This window comes from Lepus europaeus, chromosome 14 (assembly GCF_033115175.1).
Source record: "Lepus europaeus isolate LE1 chromosome 14, mLepTim1.pri, whole genome shotgun sequence".
Taxonomy (NCBI): domain Eukaryota; kingdom Metazoa; phylum Chordata; class Mammalia; order Lagomorpha; family Leporidae; genus Lepus; species Lepus europaeus.
In genome coordinates, this window is record NC_084840.1 from 22,148,903 (window position 1) to 22,172,503 (window position 23,601).

Genomic DNA, 23,601 nt, shown 5'->3' on the forward strand with positions numbered 1-23,601 from the left:
GCTTCATTAGGCAAACTTACCAAGTCTTCTGGATCCATCTGCAGCAATAACTCATTGTACACTTCTAATATTCTTTATTGCTTTTATTTTAATATTTATATTTACTCTTGTACTCTCTCACTAATCATTTCAAAATTAAATAGACTTTTAAAAGAACCCAATTTGATTCTTGTCTGTTTTGTATTTGGTGAATTTTCACCCTGTTTTTAGTATCTCCTTCCTTCTACTTTCTTTCTCTAACTTCCTGAGAATCTCCTTCTAGAACTTCCATTAGGTACATCTCACAAATTTTCATAAGCAACATTCCTCTCTGGTTCAGTCTAAAATACATGCTCATATATGTTATTTGTTATGATTTGTTTCCTCTGACCAAGATACATGATATATCTTTCTTTTCAAAATATATTTGTCTACTTATTGATTTCTAGCTTAATGGTATTGAGGTCAGAGAACATGTCCTGAATGATTTTGATCTAAGAAGCTTTATGAGACCTACCCATAATCTACTCACTTTTTGTGACTTTTCCCTGTGAACCTGGGAAAGAAAAAAGAAGTATGCCATGTTTGTCAGGTACAGTGTTCTGTAAGGTACTCACTTCTCCTATATAAATCACATGGTATGAATTTTCAATTTATTTATTTTCAATTTATCCTATATGGGTGCCGGTTTGAGTTCTAGCTGCTCCACTTCCTATCCAGCTCTCTGCTATGGCCTGGGAAATCAGTGGAAGATGGACGAAGTGCTTGGGCCCCTGTGTCCACATGGGAGAATCCGAAGAAGCTCCTGGCTCCAGGCTTCAGATCGGCCCAGCTCCAGCTGTTGTGGCCACTTGGGGAGTGAACCAGCGAATGGAAGACCTCTCTCTCTCTCTTTCTCTCTCTCTCTCTCTCTGCCTCAGCCTCTCTGTAACTCTGCCTTTCAAATAAATAAATAAATAAATAAATAAATCTTTAAAAAAATTTAAAAAGTTATTTATTTTTTCTCTTTTTTTCAATTCTATTTTCCATGGATTTTTTAAGTTAATTTTTATTTATCTGCTTTTTATTTATTTGAAAGGCAGAGAGATAGAGACAGAGGGAGACAGAGGCAGATAGACAGATAGACAGGCACACAGAGATCTTCCGTCCACCATTGCACTTCCCAAATTCCTGCAACACCCAGGGAATGGGCCAGGCCAAAGCCAGAATCCTAGAACTCAATCCTGGTCTCCCACGTGGGTAGCAGGAATCCAAATACTTAGGCCATTATATACACATCCCAGGGTGGACATTGGTAGGAAGCTGGAATTGGAAGCATAGTTGGGACTTGAAATCTGGCACTCTTAATATGGGACATGGGTGTCTCATATGGCATTTTAATTGCTGTACCAAATGCTGACCCCTGAACTTTTATTGAGCTATAATTCACATCCCATTCAATTCATCCATGTAAAAGATACAATTTAATGATTTTTAGTATACTCACAGACATGTGCAGCTGTCATCAGAGTCAGTTTCAAACACTTTCATCACCCCAAGAAGGAACCCATACCCTTCAGTATCATCCTCCTGTTGCTTCCTTTTATCCTGCCCTCCACTGGTAAGCAATGATTACGCGATTTCTTTCCTTGCTCTGCTGTGCACTGTCATATGCATGGGACCATGTAATGTCTGGTCTTCTGTGACGGGTGTCTTTCATGTAGCAGGTTTTCAAGGCTCACCTATGTTGGAGCATGTATCAGTCCTTCCTGCCTTTTTATGGCTGAGTGATATTCCATGGTATGGATGGATCCCACTTTCTGTATCACCATTCATTACTTTTTTGACATTTGGATTTTTGACACCTTTTGGCTATTGTGAATAATACAGCTACAAACTTTCATGTACAAGGTTTTTTTTTTTTTTGTATATGTGTGTACACGTGTGAACTATGTTTTCATCTCTCTTGGGTATACATTTAGGTGTAAAATTGCTGGGTTTAACTGTTTGAAGAGCTACCATACTGTTGAAGTACCTGCAGCATTTTACATTCCCACTAGCAGTGTATGAGGGATCCCATTCTCTCCATCCTCCCTAACAACTTTTTGCTGACTTTTTGTTCTAGCTATCCTAGTGAGCCTTGCTTTCTGTATCCAGTGGCTCCAAAGTCTGTAAAAAATCAAAGCCTGATTCTCCTGCACATCTAAAATGCACCACTGTTTTCTCCTTTAGCCTTGATAATTTCACTTACTTGTTCTGACTATGTATAAAGAGATCTCTAGATAGATAGATAGATAGAGATAGGTTCGTGCACACACATCCATGTATGCACACATACAGATTGCAACACTTAGAGTTCTTTTCATTGGAATGATTTATCCAGTTAACCTAGCTCATAATATTATTAAAAGTAGAATTCTGTTCTTTTGTTATTCATATAATCTGAATAATAACATTTTTAATTGTATGTATTGCAAATGTCTTAATTTATGCATATGATTTTTCTCTTTTAATAGTATCTCTTAATGAACAGAGTTCTTAGTTGTTGGGGCTAGCACTGTGGTGCACTGAGCTGAACCACCACTTGCAAGGCCAGCATCTCATATCACAATGTAGGTTCAATCCAGCCTTCTGCTAATGCACCTGGGAAGGCAATTGAAGACAGCATAACCTGGCCCAGCCCTAGCTGTTTTGGCCATAGGGGAAGGAACCAGTGGTTCGAAGGCCTTTCTCTCTCTGTCTCTCTGTATCTTTCAAATAAGTAAACAAATAAATAAATTTAAAAGAGAGAGAGAGAGAGAGAGAGAGAGAGAGAGAGAGACTGAAAAGGCAAGCTGCCAAGTGGGGAAAGATGTTTACAATATGTACATCCTACAGAGTCCTCAAATCAATAGCAACATAGAGGACCACCAGCTACAACTCCAGTGGAACAAAGTCATGGAAAAGATGCTTCAGAAGAAAAAGACATCTAAAGAGCAATTATAGAGATTTGTTTATCTATTTGAGAGGCAGGGTTACAGAGAGAGGGAGAGACAGAGAGTTCCTCCATCCTCTGGTTCACTCCCCAGTTGGCCACAACAGCCAGAGCTAAGCCGATCTGAAGTCAGGAGCCAGGAGCCTTCCCAGGTCCCCAATATGGGTGCAGGGACCCAAGCACTTGGGCCATCTTCTGCTGTTTTCCCAGGCCATAAACAGGGAGCTGGATCAGAAGAGGAGCAGCCAGGGCATGAACGGGCATCCGCAAGGGATGCTGGCGTCGCAAGTGGAGGCCTAACCCACTATGCCACAGTGCCAGCCCCCAATTACACGTATTTAACAGGGAATCAACAGAAAGAAAAAAGTTCTTAGATGTTATATAGTTAAGTTCATTGGTCTTTTCCTATGCCGTTTTCATTTCTCTATTGTGTGGATGCCATATCATTTGGTATTTGTAACTACAAATCGTGCCATACAGAATCATACCACCCAAATGACAATATACTCTTCTTTCTCCAGTTTAAAAAAATGGAGGGGACGGATAGTGAGGACTCTTGGGGCTGCTAGTAGTGTTTTGTTCTTAATTTGGGTGTCATTTATTAATATGCTTAGAATACCAAAAACTGGCCAGTGCTGCGGCTCAATAGGCCAATCCTCCGCCTGCGGCACCAGCACACTGGGTTCTAGTCCCGGTCGGGGCGCCGGATTCTGTCCCAGTTGCCCCTCTTCCAGTCCAGCTCTCTGCTGTGGCCCAGGAGTGCAGTGGAGGATGGCCCAAATGCTTGGACCCTGCACCCACATGGGAGACCAGGAGAAGCACCTGGCTCCTGGCTTCAGATCAGCGCGATGCGCCGGCCACAGTGCACCGGCCGTGGTGGCCACTGCAGGGTGAACCAACAGCAAAAGGAAGACCTTTCTCTCTGTCTCTCTCTCTCACTGTCCACTCTGCCTGTCAAAAATAAAAAAAAAAAAGGCAAAGAATACCAAAAACTCATTTGTCTGTACACCTATATGCATTTCTTGGTATCTATGCTGTATTTCAATGAAATATTTAAATAACAAAAAAAAAAAGGTTTTAAAAAATAAGTGATGAAATAAAGAGATACTGCCTTACCTCGAGATCATAAAAATACTTTCACATGTATTTTCTCCTGTATGTTTTGATATCTTGCCTTTCATATTTAAACCAGTATTGTGAATAGAATTAAAGTAAGATAGAGATCGAATTTCATGGCTCTGTTTGTGTAATTAATTGTCCCCAAAGCATTTGTTGAACAATTCCTTCTTCATCAGCGACTTTTTGTGCCATCCATGCTTTGTGTCTATTTCTACCCAGGAGGTTTTTCTCTTTTTCTCGTTAATCTATTTGTCCACGCACTTGCCAACACCGTATCATCCTAAAGAGTCTTTATAGCTTCATACCTAGAAAGGGAATATTACTAGATGTTACCTGGACTATTCCTGTTCTTTTCCTCTTTTTTTATGTATTTTAGACACTGTTAGGTCTCTTGTCAAATGTAGTTAGTGTAGTACATAGTGGTTAAAATTGCACTGAATGTGTAGACCAGTTGGTAGAGTTGACACTTTTTTTTTTTTTTACCAAGTTTCCCTATCTGTGAATATGCTTATTTTCCCATTTATTTAAGTCAGATTCAATTTTTCTGAACAACATTTTACAATTTCCTACATAAATATTCTTCACATATTTTGTTATACTCATTTCTGGTAAATATCTTATCTTTAAAATGAATCCATTTTAAAATAGCATGGTCCCATATGGGCGCCGGGTTCTAGTCCTGTTTGCTCTTCTTCCACTCCAGCTCTCTGCTGTGGCCTGGGAGGGCAGTGGAGGATGGCCCAAGTGCTTGGGCCCTGCACCCGCGTGGGAGACCAGGAGGAAGCACCTGGCTCCTGGCTTCGGATTAGCACAGCGCCGGCCGTGGCGGCCATTTGGGGAGTGAACCAGCGGAAGGAAGACCTTTCTCTCTGTCTGTCTCTCTCTCTCTTACACTGTCTATAACTCTGCCTGTCAAATAAAAAAAAAATATAGCATGGTTCTAATATGTCACCATAAAGAATAATTGTTGTGAGGGTTTTTGTAAAGACCATTATCAGGCTAATGGAATGTTTTATTATTTTTTATTTAATTAAAAATATTTTAAAATATCTGCTAAATGTATCAAATGCATTGATTATGGGCTTACCATTGAGGTTAATTTGAAAGTGTGAAACCCTGACAGCCTTCCCAGTAATACTTCCTCTGTGGAGGGAGGTGTTTCCTTCAGGCAAAAGCCAAGGACCAGGTTCCTCCAGGTTCCTCAGCTTAATTCAAGTTCAAGTACATCACCTTCTTTGTGAAAATCCCTACACCGAAAACTCAGTCTCATTATTGTCGAAAACACTGACATTTGCTCCAGGGCAAGCTACTTTTGCAAACACATACAAATCACTTCAATTTCAGTTCCATGTAGATCTTTCTTTTCTATTGTCCTCACTGGCACCGACCCCAGTGTATTCTGGATTTTGTTTAATATAAACAACTACAAAGTCCTTCCAATGCCTACTACTGTGGTTTGCACATCCCCCAAAAGTTCAATTTAAAAACTTGGTCCCCAGGGAGGCACTATGGGGAGGTGCTGGAATCTTTGAGACATGGGGCCTGGTTGGAGGTCCTGGGCCATTGGGAACATACCCTTGCCCGGCTTGGGGGGCCCAGTCTCCCTCTCTCTGACGTCTCGTTGGGTGATGTAAGTTCCCTCACACACACACTTCCAGCATGAAGTGCTGCCATCAGCTACCCTAGCAGAGATCAAACCACTGTGCCTGCTAGATCTTGGACTTTGAATCGTCGAATACTAGGAACTAAATAAACCTTGTCTCTGTAAAGTTAACTGTCATTTTAGTGACAAAAAGTTGGTTAGTACCTAAATGTACTAAGTGTAGTACATAGTGGTTAAACTGCAGAATCTCCATCCACCAATCCACTACCCTGATGGAATGTATTTCTTCAAAACCATTCTATTGAGTTTCTAGCATGTTCTAGGTAATATTATTAAAGCTAAGGGACTTGGACATAGTTAAAACCAGAGAGACAAAAACTCCTGTCTTTGCGGGTCCTGCATTGTATAGAGAGACAGACACAAACGATATCATTGTAAGATACGTAATGTATTCAATAGAGCCAAGTGCTACAACAGGAAGGAGAAGGTAGGTAAAAATGTAAGATCGAAGTCAGCGAACTCAAAAGGCTTCCATAGCCTTGGCAACTCATGACTAGAGCCTAGGGAAATTACTGACACCATAAACAAGAGTGTCAATTTGTTAAGTCAACAACAGGAGTCACTATGTACTTACTTCTCATGTAGGATCTGTCCTGAATGTGTTGTTCAATGTGAAGTAATGCTATAACTAGTACTGAAACAGTATTTTACACTTTGTGTTTCTGTGTGGATGAAAACTGATGAAATCTTTACTTAATATATACTAAATCGATCTTCTGTATATAAAGATAATTGAAAATGAATCTTAGGCCTGGGCCACGGCTCACTAGGCTAATCCTCCACCTAACGGTGCCGGCACACCGGGTTCTGTCCCGGTTGCCCCTCTTCCAGGCCAGCTCTCTGCTGTGGCCCAGGAGTGCAGTGGAGGATGGCCCAGGTCCTTGGGCCCTGCACCCCATGAGAGACCAGGATAAGCACCTGGCTCCTGCCTTCGGATCAGTGCGGTGCGCCAGCTGTGGTGGCCACTGGAGGGTCAACCAACGGCAAAAGGAAGACCTTTCTCTCTGTCTCTCTCTCACTGTCCACTCTGCCTGTCAAAAAGTAAAAAAAAAAAAAAAAAGAATGATACCAAGAAAAAAAAAAAAGAAAATGAATCTTGATGTGAATGGAATGGGAGAGGGAGCGGGAGACGGGAGGGGTGCGAGTGGGAGGGAAATTATGGGGGGGGGAGCCATTGGAATCCATAAACTGTACTTTGGAAATTTATATTTACTAAATAAATAATAATAAAAAAAGACCTTACCTAGGGACTGTCTCCCTGAGAAGACTGGAAAGAAATGAGGGCGCTGGCCTCTGGGACGTTCAGGAATACACTGTGGGCAAATACTCCTTAGAGCAGGAGAAGTGTTTTCTGGAACAGAAGAGCCACTGTGGCCAGACAAGGAAAGAAGGCAAAATCAGCAGAAGACAGACTCACCCTGGGAGGCAGCAGGGGATGACACTGGTAACTGAGTCCCTGCCACCCACATGACAGACCAGGATGGAAGCCCAGTTTCCTGGCTTTGGCATATGCAGGCATAGGGGGAGTGACACAAATGAAAGATTTTTTTTTCTCTCTCTCTCCCCATCAATCTTTCAAATAATAATAATAAAAAAAGAATATATATTGGAAATCCAGGCATGCCACAAGAATAATCACCAAACATTTCCTGAATCTAATAGCAAAATAAAGGAAGAAGAGACAAAGGACTTTAAACTGCTGCTTCTAATGCATACATAATAAAGAAAAGATGATCAAGTTGACTACTTAAAAGTAGAAAATGTTTATAAAGCAAAACAACACCAATGATGTCAAAAGACAACCAGCAAACAAGAAGAAAATAAATGCAAATAACCTCACAGATAAGACCAGTAATCCTGCAGATATGAAGAAATGTGGAAATCTGAGGGAGGGAAAGACAAAAATACATGACAGAAAAATGACAAAACCATGAGCACAGAATTCACAGAGTAAGAATGTCTATTGGACCTATGAAGACATGTCCATGCGCACTCATGAAAGGAATGCGAATCACATTACATGAGATGCAATTTCTCATTTTTAGAATAAAGTTTAAAATTGTGATGACAACGCATTAGATTAGTGAGAGTTTGGGGAAACAGGTGCTCTCATATGTTCCTGATAGGAACATAAATTGGCACAATTCACCGAGGGGATTTATGGCAGTATCTAACAAAACAACAGAGGTGTTTACCATGTAACCCAGCAATCTCACTGCTAGGAATCCGACCAAAACATCCTTACAACAACACAAAAATAAATATGCACAAGATTATTCCTTGTAACACTGAAAACTGCCCATAGGAAGCTATGGTGTAGTCACACAGTGAAGTAACACGTATCTACACAAAAGAAATGAGTGTCTCTGAAGTTACATGGAGCGAATGCCAGCAAATCTGTTTAACGCAGAAAGCCAAGAACAAGAGTACCTAGAGCATGCTTTCTTTTCTTTGATGGAGTTGCAATGTTTTGAATGTCCCCTCTAAGACTGTTCAACTGTAACTGCCAGTGATGGCGTGCAGGGAGGTTGAACCTTTAAGGGGTGATAAGGTCACGGAGACTCCGCCCTTCTGAATGGATCAACGCTGTTGCGGCAATGGGTCCCCCCTCCTGCGCTCTCCCATGATAGCACCCTCTATCACATGACCACACAGCAAAAATGACCTCACCGGATGCTAGCACCTTGGTGTTGGAATTCCCAGCCTCACACTGAGAAATAAACGTATTTTCTTTATAAATTACCTGGTCTGTGGTTTTCTGTTACAGTAGCAGAAAACGGATTGAGACAGTAATGAAGAAGACATTAAGGCAAATACTCATTCAAGCAAAAATAAAGACAGATAAACCATAAACTACTGAAATTAAGTGCAAATAGGGGGTGGGTGAGAAGAGAGGTGATGAGGAGAAGTGACATTTCTCTGATCATAACTCCTTATATGTCTCTGACCTTTAGAACTGTGTTAATGATTCATCTACACAAAAAATTAGAAATGGGGAGAACTAAAATGGAAAGTAAAGAGAAACAAATTAATGTGACTGTTTCAAATGAACAAGATGGTTGCACTGAGGGAGGGATAAGTAAGTAACTTTTGAACACAGTAGTGTTTTTGATACTTTCAGGCTATAAACAAAATAAAACTTTAAAAATGTGTAGGTTTGATTTCCACCGTGGCATGGAGTTAGCAGTTCTAAGCTTTCTGCATATTCTAGCATTGACAAAATGAGTGAACGATCTGTGGATTTGGGGTCTCACTGTTGGAGAGGGGGTTACAAAGAGAAAGGAGCAAGGATGGAAAGAAATCTACGGTCATTGACTGAAATTAGAAGAGTCTGTAACACAGGCAGAAACAGACTTTAGTAGACACAGGAGTGGATCTCCTTGCTCTGCCCAAAGGGTATAGAAGCAGCGATACATGCGCAACAATGAACACATCCAGATCTTGGTTCCCTAATACTGTTCTCTGCCAAGGAACAACCAGCAGTCCCTGGAGGAAGGACGAGTTTCAGTTGCACATGTGGAAAAGTGCAAGGTGAGTCTGGGGCCTCTTACAGGAAAGACGCTGGGAACAGGTCAAAGGGACACAGGAACTCTGCCGACCTCCACTGGCCACCTCAGGGGCCATTTGAGCACCAAAACAAGTAATGATTGTAATGAATATGACCCATTGAGGAAAGAAAGTTCACATGGTTATAGACACTGGATCCACACTGATATAGACAAATGAACGAATAAGCAAGCAGAGGGGAAGGGAAAGCTATTCTTTATGGGAGAATGCTGGCCGATGAATACAGTAATAATGACTGAATTAAAATACCACTTGTCAGCCATCAATAGGAATAATTGATTCAGGCAGGAATCATCGATAGATGCTAACACAAAGGGGTGAAAATATGATGAAAGAGGCAGAAGTGGCACAGTTTTAAATTACTTCCTTGCAAAAATATTTATTAATTACAAAAGAAAAGACAGTTACTTTACTGAGAAGACACCAATGTAACAGACCATCGGTGCCACCAGACCAGTAAGAGGCCCAACACTTCACATGCAGCTCCCATTGAGAACACAGTATTCTTTCTTTAGGATTCTCCTACCAAAAAAAAAAAAAAAGTGTAACCTGGGTCTAATCCTGAAATCCTGCAGAAATGCTAGACAAACACCTCCAGGACAGTCCCCAGTGACCCCTGCCTCTCAGTGTTCATATGGGCGTAGAGATGCCCTCCCACACCGGAAAGGGCCACTTTGTATAATCAATGGGGTATCCCGGAGAGGCTAGACCACAAGGACATGTGGCATCTGCCTTTCTTGTTCCATGATGGGAGGGAACCCATCATTCAAGCTCCAGGGGGCAAGTGTGCCACTTGGTGAAGTCGCCTGGTGGAGCTGGGCCCAATGAACTCCTCAGAGGCTGCAGCTCTGGGGAGGTCTTCACCTTGACCTCATGTCGGTTCCAAACCTCTCCAAGCTGCTGTCACGGTCCTGACGACAGAAACTGGGTGGCCGATAAAGGTAGTCCTGACTTGGTTTAAGGCAATTTGTTACTGTGCGATAAATACCCGATTTAAATGGCAGTCTACAAGAATGTCAAAGATTACAGAAGGAAACCAGGTACAATGAACAAATGCAGTGCATGATCCTGGAATGATTGTGGACCAGGAAAAAAAATATTGGTTTTCAGTTTTGATTTAGTGAGGAATATTGAGATGGATGCTGACATTTGCACAAGCCTCTAGTGCATAAAACAGCACCGTACTGATGCTAATTTCTTGTTTTTGACCACTGTGCTGAAGTGATGGGTGAGAATTCCCATGTTTCTAGAAAACACACTGAACACATGGAGCAGAGACAAATGTCCAAGCAATAGTTACATAATTATAAACAGAGGCCTGAATGTGTACACGTGCATATCTTTATGTCTAGAAAGAGCGGTAAGGAAAACATTGCAAAACATTAACATTCAGAGACCTGGAGTGTCAGCTTCTGGGAATTAGCTGTATTATATCTTGAAATGTTTTTGTGGCCACCATTTCAGCGTTCAATGAGCGATTTCTAAATTCCGCTCGAAGGAAAGAAACCTCAACTGTTTTCTCACGCCGGAGGCTGACTCCACGAAGGGATCTCGGAATGGGTTCAGAGGATGCAAACCAGGACTTGTGCAAACCAAAGCCTAGGACCGGACAGCATCGCACTGGGGCGAGCGAACATTCGGTGAAACTTGTGTTTCAGTTCTAGAAAGAAAAAAAAAAGTGGGCGTGCTGCGTGGCGCGCTCCCAGTTGGAAAGCCACCGCACCCAGGCTGAGCCGGAGCCAGGCGGGCCGAGGCTGCCGCCCGCCGCGGCGCAGGGGCGCCCCTCCTGCGGCTGCCACGCTCGCCGGCGCGGACGCCCGCCCCCCAGACCACAGGCAGGTGTGCGCGCAGACTGAGCACACGTGCCTGCCGCTATTTAAGAGCCCGCCTGCCCCGTCTCGCAGCTGTCTGTCGCTCCGCTCCGCGTGCCTGAACGCACCCCGCCGCCGGGGCTGCAGCCGGGGCATGGGCGCCGCGGGTCCGCTCTGGGTTTTCTTGGCCGTCCTCGCGCCTGGGGTCTTCGGTGACCCGGCGGGGGAGAACCGAGGTAGGGACGCGTCGGGGGGCAGGGAGGGGCTCTGTGCAGAGAACCCGAAGCGAGAAACCAGTGGGGCAGTGCCGGACACCTGGCGGTCTCCCGCTACTTTTGGGGAGCCGCTGCGGTCTCCTGGGGCCCCTGGAGTGGGACCGGTGTCAGAACTGGAGGCTGTGCAGAGCGGCGCTGTTCGGCTGGCCCCGCACGGTGCTGACGTCCCGCTCTCTCCTCCGGAGGAGGGAGGTGGTTCGCGGGTTGCAGCAGGTGCGCGAGTGGCGCGCGCGGAGGAACGGAAGCCCACGCAGCCCGAGCGTGGAGACTGCCCAGCTCCGTTTCCTAAAGAAGGTCACGCTCTGGTGTCCAAGCGAGGTTCTTAGAGTTTTTTATTCTTGTTATTATTTACTGTGATGGGATCATTGCTAAAGAGTTCCTAAACCTTAACCATCTGGAGTCAATTTTTAAAAGCCGGGACGTGAATTTAAACTAGTTTCCTTAGTGCGGTTTCCCTCGTGGAACGGTGCGGGACTCAGGACGTTCCACCAACATTCATCTTAGCTTTTTCCCTGGACCCCGGCCCCAGATCGCCTTAGTTTTACAGAAGTATTCTAACTTGTTCTGATTACATTTCTGTGGGCTGAAAGACGGGGCTGACTTTGCAGGGCACAGTGAATTCCGGGTTTACAAGGTGTTGGCCACGGGGACACCAGCAGCTGGGCGACACTGGGCAGGTCATTTAGCTCCTGGTCTTTGATTTCTTCAACAGTGAAATGAAACTGATGGGACCTGCCCTGCCCCCTCCCTGAGCTGCCAGTGGAACCTAGCGGGTACTTCCTACTAAGCTCAGTCCTAGGTCTGAGCCAGCGTTCAGGCGCCCATCTCGCAGCTGGCTAAGGTGTCTGGGATGTTGCATGTATCGGTTCTTCTATGACTTAACATTGTGTTTTCCCAGCATTTAACGGTCTCTCACCCTTACTGGAACACCTCCCCACATCTTTTTCTTCATCTCTCATTCCCTTTGCTACCCGTGGTCTCCCTTAGAATCAACACACATCCACAGCTTTGTGTAACACCTCCCACACCTGACTTCTCGCAGTGTTGCATTCCTGTTTCTAAATTTCAGAGAGGATGTTACCAACTGATTCACCAGCGCAGCCGATCATCGTCCTCTCCAAGTCCGCGTGCCGCACAGGAGCAGGGACACCATCCGGGTCCCTTAACTCCAGACTCTTGAGGACCAGCTGGTTGGGCTGCCGTGCCTCAGTTGGTCCTTCTCTCCTTCTTATGCCAATATTCTAACCCTAGGCATTTTTAAAAAGATTTATTTATTTGAAAGTCAGAGTTACACAGAGAGGAGAGACAGAGAGAGGGAGAGGTCTTCCAACTGATGGTTCACTCCCCAGTTGGCCACAACGGCCAGAGCTGCGCAGATCTGAAGCCGGGAGCCAGGAGCTTCTTCCGGGTCTCCCACGCGGGTGCAGGGACCCAAGCACTTGGGCCATCTTCTACTGCTTTCCCAGGCCATAGCAGAGAGCTAGATCGGAAGTGGAGCAGCCGGGACTCGAACCAGCGCCCATATGGGATGCCAGCGCTTCAGGCCAGGGCATTAACCAGCTGTGCCACAGTGTGGGCCCCAACCCTAAGCATTTTAATCGCCAGTGTAACAGCCTGGTCTCCCTGAGCTCCCTCTGCTACCACTCTCTAACCTTTCTAATCATGAAAAAATATTATATATTTGTAGACATATAAATTTTTTTATTCCATTCTCTTGTTCAAAAACCTAAACTGTCCCCCTTGTTGTAACGTTAGATTTAATTTCATCAGCTACTTCTACTTATAGACATTTAGTTGACGTAGGTATTGGTTTACGTAACACAGTACTCTCAGTGTGCTTCAGGACTGACTGACCTGTCCCTCAGCCAGCTAACCAGCAGACCCTCACCCTGCCAGAGTAATGAGCCTTCTGAAACATGCTCAGTGTTTGAATATCCAAACGACTTACAGAATGTCTGAAAATCGCAGGACACTAAGGACCAAGTCCATCTGTGGCAGAGATGTGTGCTGGTATTAGCTGGGAAGACCACTCTGACAGCACACAACAGTCAGCCTCCTCAGAGCTCAGTGCTTGGAAGCATGGCCCTCCTGAGCCACAGCGGAGGGGAGAGGCTGGTGTACAGTCCGAGTGACCCTGTGGAGTGTGCACTGAGTCTTAGGATGACTGCTTAACTTCCCAGTGGCTGTCCCACAGTGGCTTCGTCACACAGCTCAGCAATGCTGGGAGCTCTCAGCCATGCACGAGAGTTCCAGGAACTTTAAGAACAAATTCTGAAAGACCTATGAGCAACTGGTGCTGAATACTTTTTTTTTTTTAAAGCCACAGTTTCATTGTCTAAGTCAAAGCAGGATTATTAAGTGATTATTTTAAATTCATTTTTTATTAGCAACTTCAAGTATAACAACTTTGAAATTGGAATAAGTGTTTATTTTCTATTAATAAAAGTGAATTGTGACAAAAAAAAAAAAAAAAAAACAACCAAAACTGGACCCCTGCTGCCTGTGGGCAAAACCCTCAGCTCCTCAGCCTGCAAGCCCTTTGTGACTGGATCTCACCAAGCCTGCCCAGTACCCCACCTTGCTCCCTGTTGCGCATGCGTGCTCATCCTGTGGCCCTTCTGACTCCCTGTTACTGGTGCATCACCCAGCCCTCTCCACTCCGTTTGCCTTTACTGCTGCTCTGCAGCCTCCCCAGATCATCGCTCGGTTCTTGGTCAGTTCCTCCAGAGGTTTACAGGTTACCAGTGTGGCCCGGGATGTGCAGACTCAGCAAGCTCTCTGGAAGACTCTGAAGCCAGTGTCTTCACTGTGCATGGCTGTGAGCGAAGTCAGTAGGAGACAAAGGACCTTTGCAGTGTTTTCTTCTCCCACCTTGTCCTTTTGTCGGTTTGCATAAATGGATTCAACTCCCCCCCCCCCCGAACTCTTTGATTTCTCCGAGCCTTCGCTAACAACCTAGCTTCATCCCACACCAAGAAATGAAACCACGAAATAGGAATTCCCTCATTTTCTAATCAGATAGTCTACAAATCTACCACCATCTGGAATCATATCCCTCTCTCCCCTGCTTAAAACCTGCCAAGGTCTCCCCACCCTGCCAAAGTGAAATCCACGGCCCTATCCTCAATTGCCTGACTCTGGAATTCTCGGCGTCCCCTCACTCCCCAGCTTGCAGCTACCCTGGCCTTCTCTTTACTGCTGGAGCACAGCCTACACTTTGCACCATGTACCCTCCCTGATGAGGCATTCTTGCCCCTTCTTGCCTGGCCCCTTCTCGACACTTCTCAACATCCGCGTCTCAGCTCACTGTCGCTCTTCTCTGACTGCATCTCAAGTAGTCTGTATCACAAGCCACTGTATAACACGTACCCTGTTCTGTTTTTGTGAATCACCATCTGAAAGTCTCATGTATGTGTTTACCTTGTCCTCTCACTGCAATACACGTTCCAGTGACAGCATGGCCTTTGTGGGTCTGCTGTCTGATCTGAATCCCTAGCACTGGCCTGTAACTAGGAATTCAGTAACTCCTGGTTGAAAGAGTGTCTCCCTTTCTGTAGCAGTGGAAGCAGTATCCTTGCCCTTGACGAGCCCATGTCTCTGCTGTGTTCATGGTCACAGCCTGCCCCCTCTTGCTGTTGCAAGGACCTGACTTCTGCAGGTAGCCCCTGTGTCTCATTGTCTGTCTGCCCTCCGTTGGGTCATCCTCATCAGTGTTTAACTATGACCCAGCACCTCCTTTGTGGGGGACAGGGAGGGCTTCTCACACCCAGTGAGATGCTATTTTTTCTATCCCTCTTCTACTTGCTCATATTTTTTCTAATCTCCTTGGCCGACTTCAGATAAGCTTCATGCCCTCGAAGCTACTGTTGGCAAAGTCAGTACTGACCTTCACGCTGACAAATCCAATGCTCATTTCTGTCTTTCTCTGTCTCAATCTTTCAGCAAAAGTGATTACTTCCTCCATCTTGAAACAGTTTGATTTCATCTTCCAAAACAGGACTTTCATGGGGTTGGAGCTGTGGCGTAGCAGGTAAAGCCGCCAACAGCAGTGCCAGCATCCCATAGGGGCACTGGTTTGAGTCCTGGATGCTCCCTCCACCTTCCAATTCAGCTCTTTGCTATGGCCTGGGAAAGCAGTAGAAGATGGCCCAAGTCCTTGGGCCCCTGTGCCCAACTGGGAGACCCAGAAGAAGCTCCTGGCTCCTGGCTTCAAAACTGCACAACTCTGGCCGTTGGTGGCCATCTGGGGAGTTAAACAGTGGATAGAAGACCACCCCCTACTCTGCCTCTTCCTCTCTGTAACTGTGCCTTTAAAATAAATATTTTATACACACACACACACACACACACCAAGGTCCTAAAGTTTAGCCCTGGACCTCTGCCTTCTCCCTATCTCCTTCCTAAGGGATCTCATCCATTCTCATGCTTCATATACTATTATATGTTGTTGTAGTACTAACCTCTCTCATGAGCTGCAGATTTGTACCTGTAGCCATCTCCTTGGCATCTTCATCTGGATGCTCAGTAGGTGTGTGAAATACATCAAATCTGAAGTAGAAGCCGGTCGCGGCTCACTAGGCTAATCCTCCGCCTTGCGGCGCCGGCACACCGGGTTCTAGTCCTGGTTGGGGCACCGATCCTGTCCCGGTTGCGCCTCTTCCAGGCCAGCTCTCTGCTGTGGCCAGGGAGTGCAGTGGAGGATGGCCCAAGTCCTTGGGCCCTGCATCCACATGGGAGACCAGGAGAAGCACCTGGCTCCTGCCATCGGATCAGCGCGGTGCGCCGGCCGCAGTGCACCTACCGTGGCGGCCATTGGAGGGTGAATCAACGGCAAAGGAAGACCTTTCTCTCTGTCTCTCTCTCACTGTCCACTCTGCCTGTCTAAAAATAAAAAATTAAAAAAAAAATCTGAAATAGAACTGAGTCTCTACACATTCCTGCTGCCCACCATGTGTACCTGTATGTACAGCTTATTTCTTTTCCAGGCTTTCCCATCCCAGTCCATGCTATTCCCATCAATCAAGTAGCTCAAGTTAAACTCCTAGCAAATCTTCCCAAGCCCCACATCTAATTCAGCAGAACATCTTGCTAATTTGATTTCTGAAATGTTTTCCAAATATATTCATTTCTCTAATTGCCTCTCTTTGGTCTAAACCTCATTTTGTTTGCCTTGAACTTCATGCCAAGCCCTTCTCCATGCAGTTGCCAGAATAGTTTTAAAAAAGTGAATCAGGTCACGTGGCTCTCCTGTTTGGCCTCTCCAGTGTTATCCATTGAAGATAGCACCCAGCATCTTTCTGTGGTCCAGGGAACCCTACTTGATCCCCCTTGCTGAGCTTTCTAATTGGATCTTGAACCTCCCAGTCTTGCTCACTGTGTTCCAGCCATCCTTGCCCTCCATCTATCCACGCAGCATATCCGATCCATTCCTGCTGGGAGGACTCTGCCTAAAATGTTGTATCCAGCCTTTGCCTGGCTGGCTCCTCCTTATCTTTCAGTTACAACTTCAGTGTCACTTCTTATGCCTCCAGTGCATACGTCATAACTGTCATAACTGAAGTTGCCTGCTGACCTCTCTCCTCCTCCTTCAGGTACATTGCATTCTAACACATTATTCTGCTCATTTCGTTATCAGCACCATGTCATCTATTTCCTGGTATTTATATATGGCCTGTCTTCCTCTATGGAATTTAAATTTTTTAAGGGCAGGAAGCTGGGCTCTGATGGTCACTGATGCATCTCCTGTGCTAGGGACGATGCCTTGGTTAATATGAATAACTGTCATTCAAAATTTGTTTATCAGCTAGCCAGGAAACCCAGTATTACGGTGTTTGATTATTATCCTCAATCATAATTTCCCCTTCTATCTGCTTCCTGGCCAACTTTTTGGTTTTATTTTTATTACCATATATTCTTTATTTCAAATGAATCTCTAAGCCATTCCAGATAAAGCCCCTTGGGCCCAAATAAAGACTTAACATGCATCCTGCCTCTGCAGACACTGCTCTGCCTGGTTCGTTTATAACATGGTTTGAGGAGTGCATGTGACTGTCTTTCCCATCATCTTCTATTTTAAACCCAGTCGTGATCCACTCTGACTTTTACTCCAGGTTGTAGGAAGTTATGAAGAGCACACAGCGACCCACAGAAGATTCCTATCATTTAGTGGTTCATGGATTGACCTTCCCTTTGCTGATAGGAAGAGACACTGATCTCTGGAAATTCTGTCCTGTGAGTAGGGATTCCGACAACCTCATTGCCAGCAGGAACAGTGTCCCCAAGGGAGAGAATCCGCACCTCTTGTTACTGGGGATGACACTCTTCCATTATCGCTCATCCAGAAACTGTGACTCTTGTCTGCTTTCACCATGGAAGGTCACGTTATGATGCACTCTTTGCTTTTGCTGCTTCTACATCTTGGGTCCATCTCTGTCTGTCATTGCTACTGATTAAGTCTTGTGAATTTAAACAGTTTTTCCAAAATATGGAGGGTAATTTGGTATTGTCCTTATTTGCATTTTATAATTATAGGTTAAATCACCTTATTAAGAGACTGGTAGGAGTGGTGTCAGGTCATGAAATTTGTATTTGTTGAGGTCAATGCTTGAATTTCTTTATAGAAACTTGATTTTTTTTTCCTGAGTGTGCACTTGGAGACATTTGTGTGCACTCATGGAGGGAACAAAGGAGAAGAGGCACCAATACAAGGGGATCGATGTGGGACCTGGGTCCAACAGCAATGGCAATTCTTAGATCCAGTCTGTGTGGCTTCTCCCGTAGCAGGTGGGGCCATGGAAAGCTACGTCTGACTGTGACCTTAGAGGCTCTGTGCTTGCCTCTGTGTCTGTCCATGTTTATTCCTCGACTTTCACCTGTACCCATCTCAGACTTGTTTTGAAAATTTGTAAGTCTGATATTTGAATCTACTGATATTCTTGGAGGACTTCACAGCTAGATACTCTTTCTGCCTGGACAAGCATCTGAACCGCATATAAATTTAGGGAGTTGAAATGCGAACTCTCTCTCCTATCTAGAAAGATGACTTCTCCAGGGCCAACCTGAAGTATATGGTTTCTACAGTTTCTTTTCCATCTTCTAGAAAAACATTCATTATTATTGTGTTGTTATTATTATTAAGTCATAGAGAACAGTTTTTTTTTTTTTTGACAGATGGAGTTAGACAGTGAGAGAGAGACAGAGAGAAAGGTCTTCCTTCCGTTGGTTCACCCCCGCAAATGGCCACTACGGCCGGTGCTACACCAATCCGAAGCCAGGAGCCAGGTGCTTCCTCCCGGTCTCCCATGCAGGTGCAGGGCCCAAGCACTTGGGCCATCCTCCACTGCCTTCCCGGGCCACAGCAGAGAGCTGGACTGGAAGAGGAACAACCAGGACTAGAACCTGGTGCCCATATGGGATGCTGGCGCTGCAGGCAGAGGATTAACCAAGTGAGCCACCCGAAAACAGTCTTGAAATGATTACTTCCTTTTACCTTATGCTCACCAGAAAGTATTTACTACACTCTCTTTGGGGACATATTTACTAGGTTGATGGAAAAAATTATGAAAAATAATAAACTTTTTTTTTCTCTCTAGGCCCTGAAGGTATAGTGATCAAGATAGTTATGCAAGTTCATTAAAGCAGTTTTTTTTTTAAAGGATTTATTTATTTATTTGAAAGTCAAAGTTACGCAGAGAGAGAAGGAAAGGCAGAGAGAGAGAGAGGTCTTCCATCCACTGGTTCACTTCCCAGATGGCTGCATCGGCTGGAGCTGTGCTGATCCGAAGCCAGGAGCTGGGGCTTCTTCTGGGTCTCCCATGTGGGTGCAGGGGCCCAAGGATTTGGGCCATCCCCCACTGCTCTCCCAGGCCAAAGCAGAGAGCTAGCTCGGAAGTGGAGCAGCTGGGACTCGAACAGGCGTCCATATGGGATGCCGGCACTGCAGGTGGTGTTTTACCTGCTTCACCACATTGCTGGCCCCTCATTAAATCAGTTTTAAGGGGCCACACATGAACTGAGCTCTCTACAAAATCTATCATGTGCTTTAGTCTCTGTGCTATCCCAGAAAAAATTTTATTTATAATATTTTTATTTACAAGTTTTTAGTCTTATGACAAACTAATATTTTTGCTCCAAATTCACTAGAGAGTGTGTATTTCATGCAGTGTTTTGCACACCAATATACCTCAATAAAGCTGAGAAAACAATGTTTTTTCTTTAACCCCTCCCCCCAATAAAACCCAAAAAGCAAAAAACCAAATCAAAACTGATGCCCCTGCTGTTTCCTCCAGGCTCTGACCTAGCTGTGAAACAAACAAAAATCCTCCACTTGTTTCTGCTTCTCAGGTTCGAAGAAGATGGACCAACCTCAGGGTCTTTCTGGAATTTTATGACAAATGATTCTCTCCAGGTCTTCCTCTAGAGTCTATCCTAAAAATTATTTAAACTCTGAAGCTAACGTCCCTGCACATTCATCCATACTATGAAAATATGTATTCATTGTTCCAGAAAATGTTGCCCAGGGTATATTTACTTTCTAAAGCTGTCAGAATTGTTGGTGATAAAACAGAAACAGAGAAGTTTTAGCTTCTTATAGTTTTGGTGTTCTTTTTTTTTTTTTTTTTTTTTTGGCCTCTAAGTCGATTTATGTTCCTAATAAGGTACCCTTTTGCTAAGCCTAAAATTCAGAGTGATCAGCCTGCATTTTCTTGGGACATGTTAGAAATAAAGGTGTCTCTGTGTGCACTTGACGAGGTCATTCTTGATCACCTGCTTAGAGACCTGTATGTGGTCAGACAACCAACAGTTCTGTGGATGTGAGGAATCCTGTCAGCGTCTTTGGGCCCTCTGGGATTTCTGCATGGGGTAACCTGTTATTTTCCAGTTGAAAGGCCAGTGAATTAGTATGATGTCAAAGCTGAAGGAAGCGTGTGGGTTCTCCATGTTTTCTTTTACTCCTGAAGGCTTGGGTTTGGGATGTTAAGTTCCTACAACTGGCCGTCTCTATTTATTCTGTACCTCTGTGACTTGCTTGTATGTATCCTCTACTGATTTCGAATGACGATGTAAGTGAGTAAACAAGGAACGTTAGTTTTACCTCCTCTGTACTTTATTCAAGAGATATTTCTCAGTTAAGTAGTAGATACGAAGCATTAGACTACACAGTGAGTCTTGGGAGGGATGTAAAAAACACTCTTTTTCTGCCTTTGAAGAATGAATTTCCAAGCTAGAAATAAAGACTGAACCTTAAATGTGAACTATGTTATTTATTTTATGGATAGAGATAAAGGGGCAGCAGATCACAGAGAAGAAAATAATAAATGCTATTTAGGAGAATTACAGAAATCTAGGCCTTCTGGGCAGAGGATGCTTGTGCATATACAAAAGCATTGAGGTATAAACAAAATCATGTGTTCGGAAAATGGAAAAAAATCAGTGTGGTTGGAATGTGGTGCATATGGTGAGGAACAGTAATGGAGTAAGTGGACTGCAGCCTAATTGCCAAAGGCCATTCATTTTTTTCCCCTTATAAACGAAGGTAAGCTGTTGTGTGTTGTTAAACGCTGAGTGACATGACCACATTTGTGCCTCAGAAGCATAATCTCTACAGCAATACAGAGGCTGTACTAGGCCCAAGAAGGTCAGAGATAGAAAGTGATATCGCGTCACTCAATAATCCGATTAGAGGGGGCCAGCATCATGGTGCAGTGGGTTAATCCTCCACCTGCAGTGCCGGCGTCCCATATGGGTGCCGGTTCTAGTCCCGGCTGCTCCACTTCCAGTCCAGCTCTCTACTGTGGCCTGGGAAAGCAGTAGAAGATGGCCCAAGTTCTTGAGCTCCTGCACCCACGTAGGAAACCCCAAAGAAGCTCCTGGCTCCTGGCTTCAGATCGGCACAGCTCCAGCTGTTGCAGCCATTTGGGGAGTGAACCAACGGAAGGAAGACCTTTTTCTCTGTCTCACTCTCACTCTCACTGTCTGTAACTGTAACTCTCAAATACAATAAATAAAATCCTTTTTAAAAAAAATCCAATGAGAGATTACAGAAGTGACCAAAGGGTTGGTTTGTGATTTCCAGAGTCCAGTCTTAAGTTTGGTGACTAATTAAATGAAGGAGCTGGGTAGAGAATGAGTTACAGAAACAAAATAATGCCTATAGGCTTTTAAAATTTTTTTTTAAACCAAGAGACTTGGTAGATGATGCCATCAACTGACAGAACATAAAAGGGGAAATGGAAATGATCAATTATAATTGACCACATTGCATCCATTCTCAGAAATACAGATGGTGAACTTTAAGCAAATAGTGTTCTAGAGTTGACTGACCCTTTGGAAGGTACGCACTTTGTCAAAAGTCTCTTTGAGTAAATGTAAATGGGCTCATCAGCAAGTCCAATGATAGGATTTAATTTAAAAAAGCCCTCCACATTCGGTTTTCTTTGGTTTTGTTTTTCCTCATAGGTAAATCATATCTGGGTCCAAGAGAACTCCTTATGCTTCCATGCTTCCATCCCTGGGCATTGTGTTTGGGTCAACAGTTACATGTTTTTTTGTAATAGAGGGTGGGTTGTGTAGAGGCATCTGCAGGGGATGTGATACTAGAACAGTAGTTCCAACCCGAAGCCATCAGTTTTCCAAAGGCAATCTGAGTGATTGCCATCTACCCTTTAAAATGTATAAGCACGAAGGAATCATCTTGGTCTGTTCCAGAGACAACTCATTAGGCTTGCTCATGAGAGAGAACCCCTGGTAGAGAAAGAAGTTCCAGCTTTAAATCTCCAATCTGCTGACTAGGGGTCAGATTTCATTTGCCTTTAGACTGTCGAATCCTTTAAGACCTTAATCTTTCCCCATTCCTTGTCATACGTGATGTTCTGTCCCTTGCCATTCTTGATGGGGCTTTTCTAACATGCAGTAAGCTGGCAGAGGAGGAATCATCTCTCTGTCTTTAGATCGCAGCTCTTTGGTGACCCATGCACTACATGGATTATCTCAGATGACATTCTAACCTGGGATGAGGACATGTCTTTTCATGGCTATGAGTGACACAATCTGTTATTTGATCCTATTTAATTCTTGTGCCTCCTTCTAGAGGGAAAGCAGGTATCTATACATCAAAATAAGGACCATGCTGGGTTAATTGGGTTTGGGTAGTTCTGGCCCCCAGAGCTATGATTTATATATCTACCTCTGAGGCCCCAGTATCACCACTTTCCTTTCATTATTATGCTTTGATGCGAATTATTTCATGGTGAATAAGTGGTTAAATCCCAAATCTACTATGAGATTATATGCCCTGTCAATTTTATTCCATGCAAAAAGTAGGCCACTCTAGGTGCCTCTCATAACTGTTTATCTGTACTTTGGGGTGGGGACTAGCAACCAACTCATAAAGTTTTACGTTTTCATCAGTCAGTTCCATGTATCTTCCCACCTGACTATTCCCTTTTTGGAAACATTTTTGAGGTCAGGATGTAGAATTTCAATAATATGGTAAAATGTAGGCTGAGTGAAGAAAAATTCTCAGAACATATTGGGGTTCATGGAAAATGGAATTACAATATAAGTTTATTTTATTGCAAAAAATTAAAATCCATGCAAGTTTTTTCATAACATATTTATCATGAACTTTTTTTTAGAAGTATGTTTTTTTTTTTTTTTGACAGTCAGAGTTATAGACAGTAAGAGAGAGAGACAGAGAGAAAGGTCTTCCTCCATTGGTTCACTCCTGTAATGGCTGCCACGGCTGGCGCCGCACTGATCTGAAGCCAGGAGCTGGATGTTTCCTCCTGGTCTCCCATGCGGGTGCAGGGCCCAAGGACTTGGGCCATCCTCCACTGCCTTCCTGGGCCACTGCAGAGAGCTGGACTGGAAGAGGAGCAACCGGGACAGAATCCAGCGCCTCAACCGGGACTAGAACCCGGGGTGCCGGCACTGCAGGCGGAGGATTAGCCAAATGAGCCACGATGCCGGTCTATCATGAACTTTTTAAAGTACCCTCATACAGCATTTAAATGCCTTCTCTCTTTTCCCACCTACCCTCCCCACAACAACAACAAAAAACACTGCTTCTTGTGGGTGGCCCCTAGCCATCTCCGATGGAGACTTTAATAGCAGCAGCAGAGAGAGCTCTTACTGTAGAATGGCCATCACTCAACAGCGCCAGATTGTACAGAACAGGGAAGAGCTGTTTAATCTTGTGGTGAGAAGTCAACACGTCATACCAGCAAGAACAAT

The 23,601-nt window shown here is 44.3% G+C and overlaps 1 protein-coding gene across 1 annotated transcript in view; it reads left to right on the top strand.

The window, feature by feature from the left end:
• Positions 1 to 9,138: 9,138 nt before the first annotated feature.
• The window catches only part of CR1 (complement C3b/C4b receptor 1 (Knops blood group)), a 122,772-nt gene continuing 108,309 nt past the window's right edge, over positions 9,139 to 23,601 (top strand). Inside the window, 3 exon segments of the mRNA XM_062210757.1 lie at positions 9,139 to 9,245; positions 10,940 to 11,685; positions 14,016 to 14,198. Coding sequence (XP_062066741.1) covers positions 9,139 to 9,245; positions 10,940 to 11,685; positions 14,016 to 14,198 — 1,036 coding nt within the window.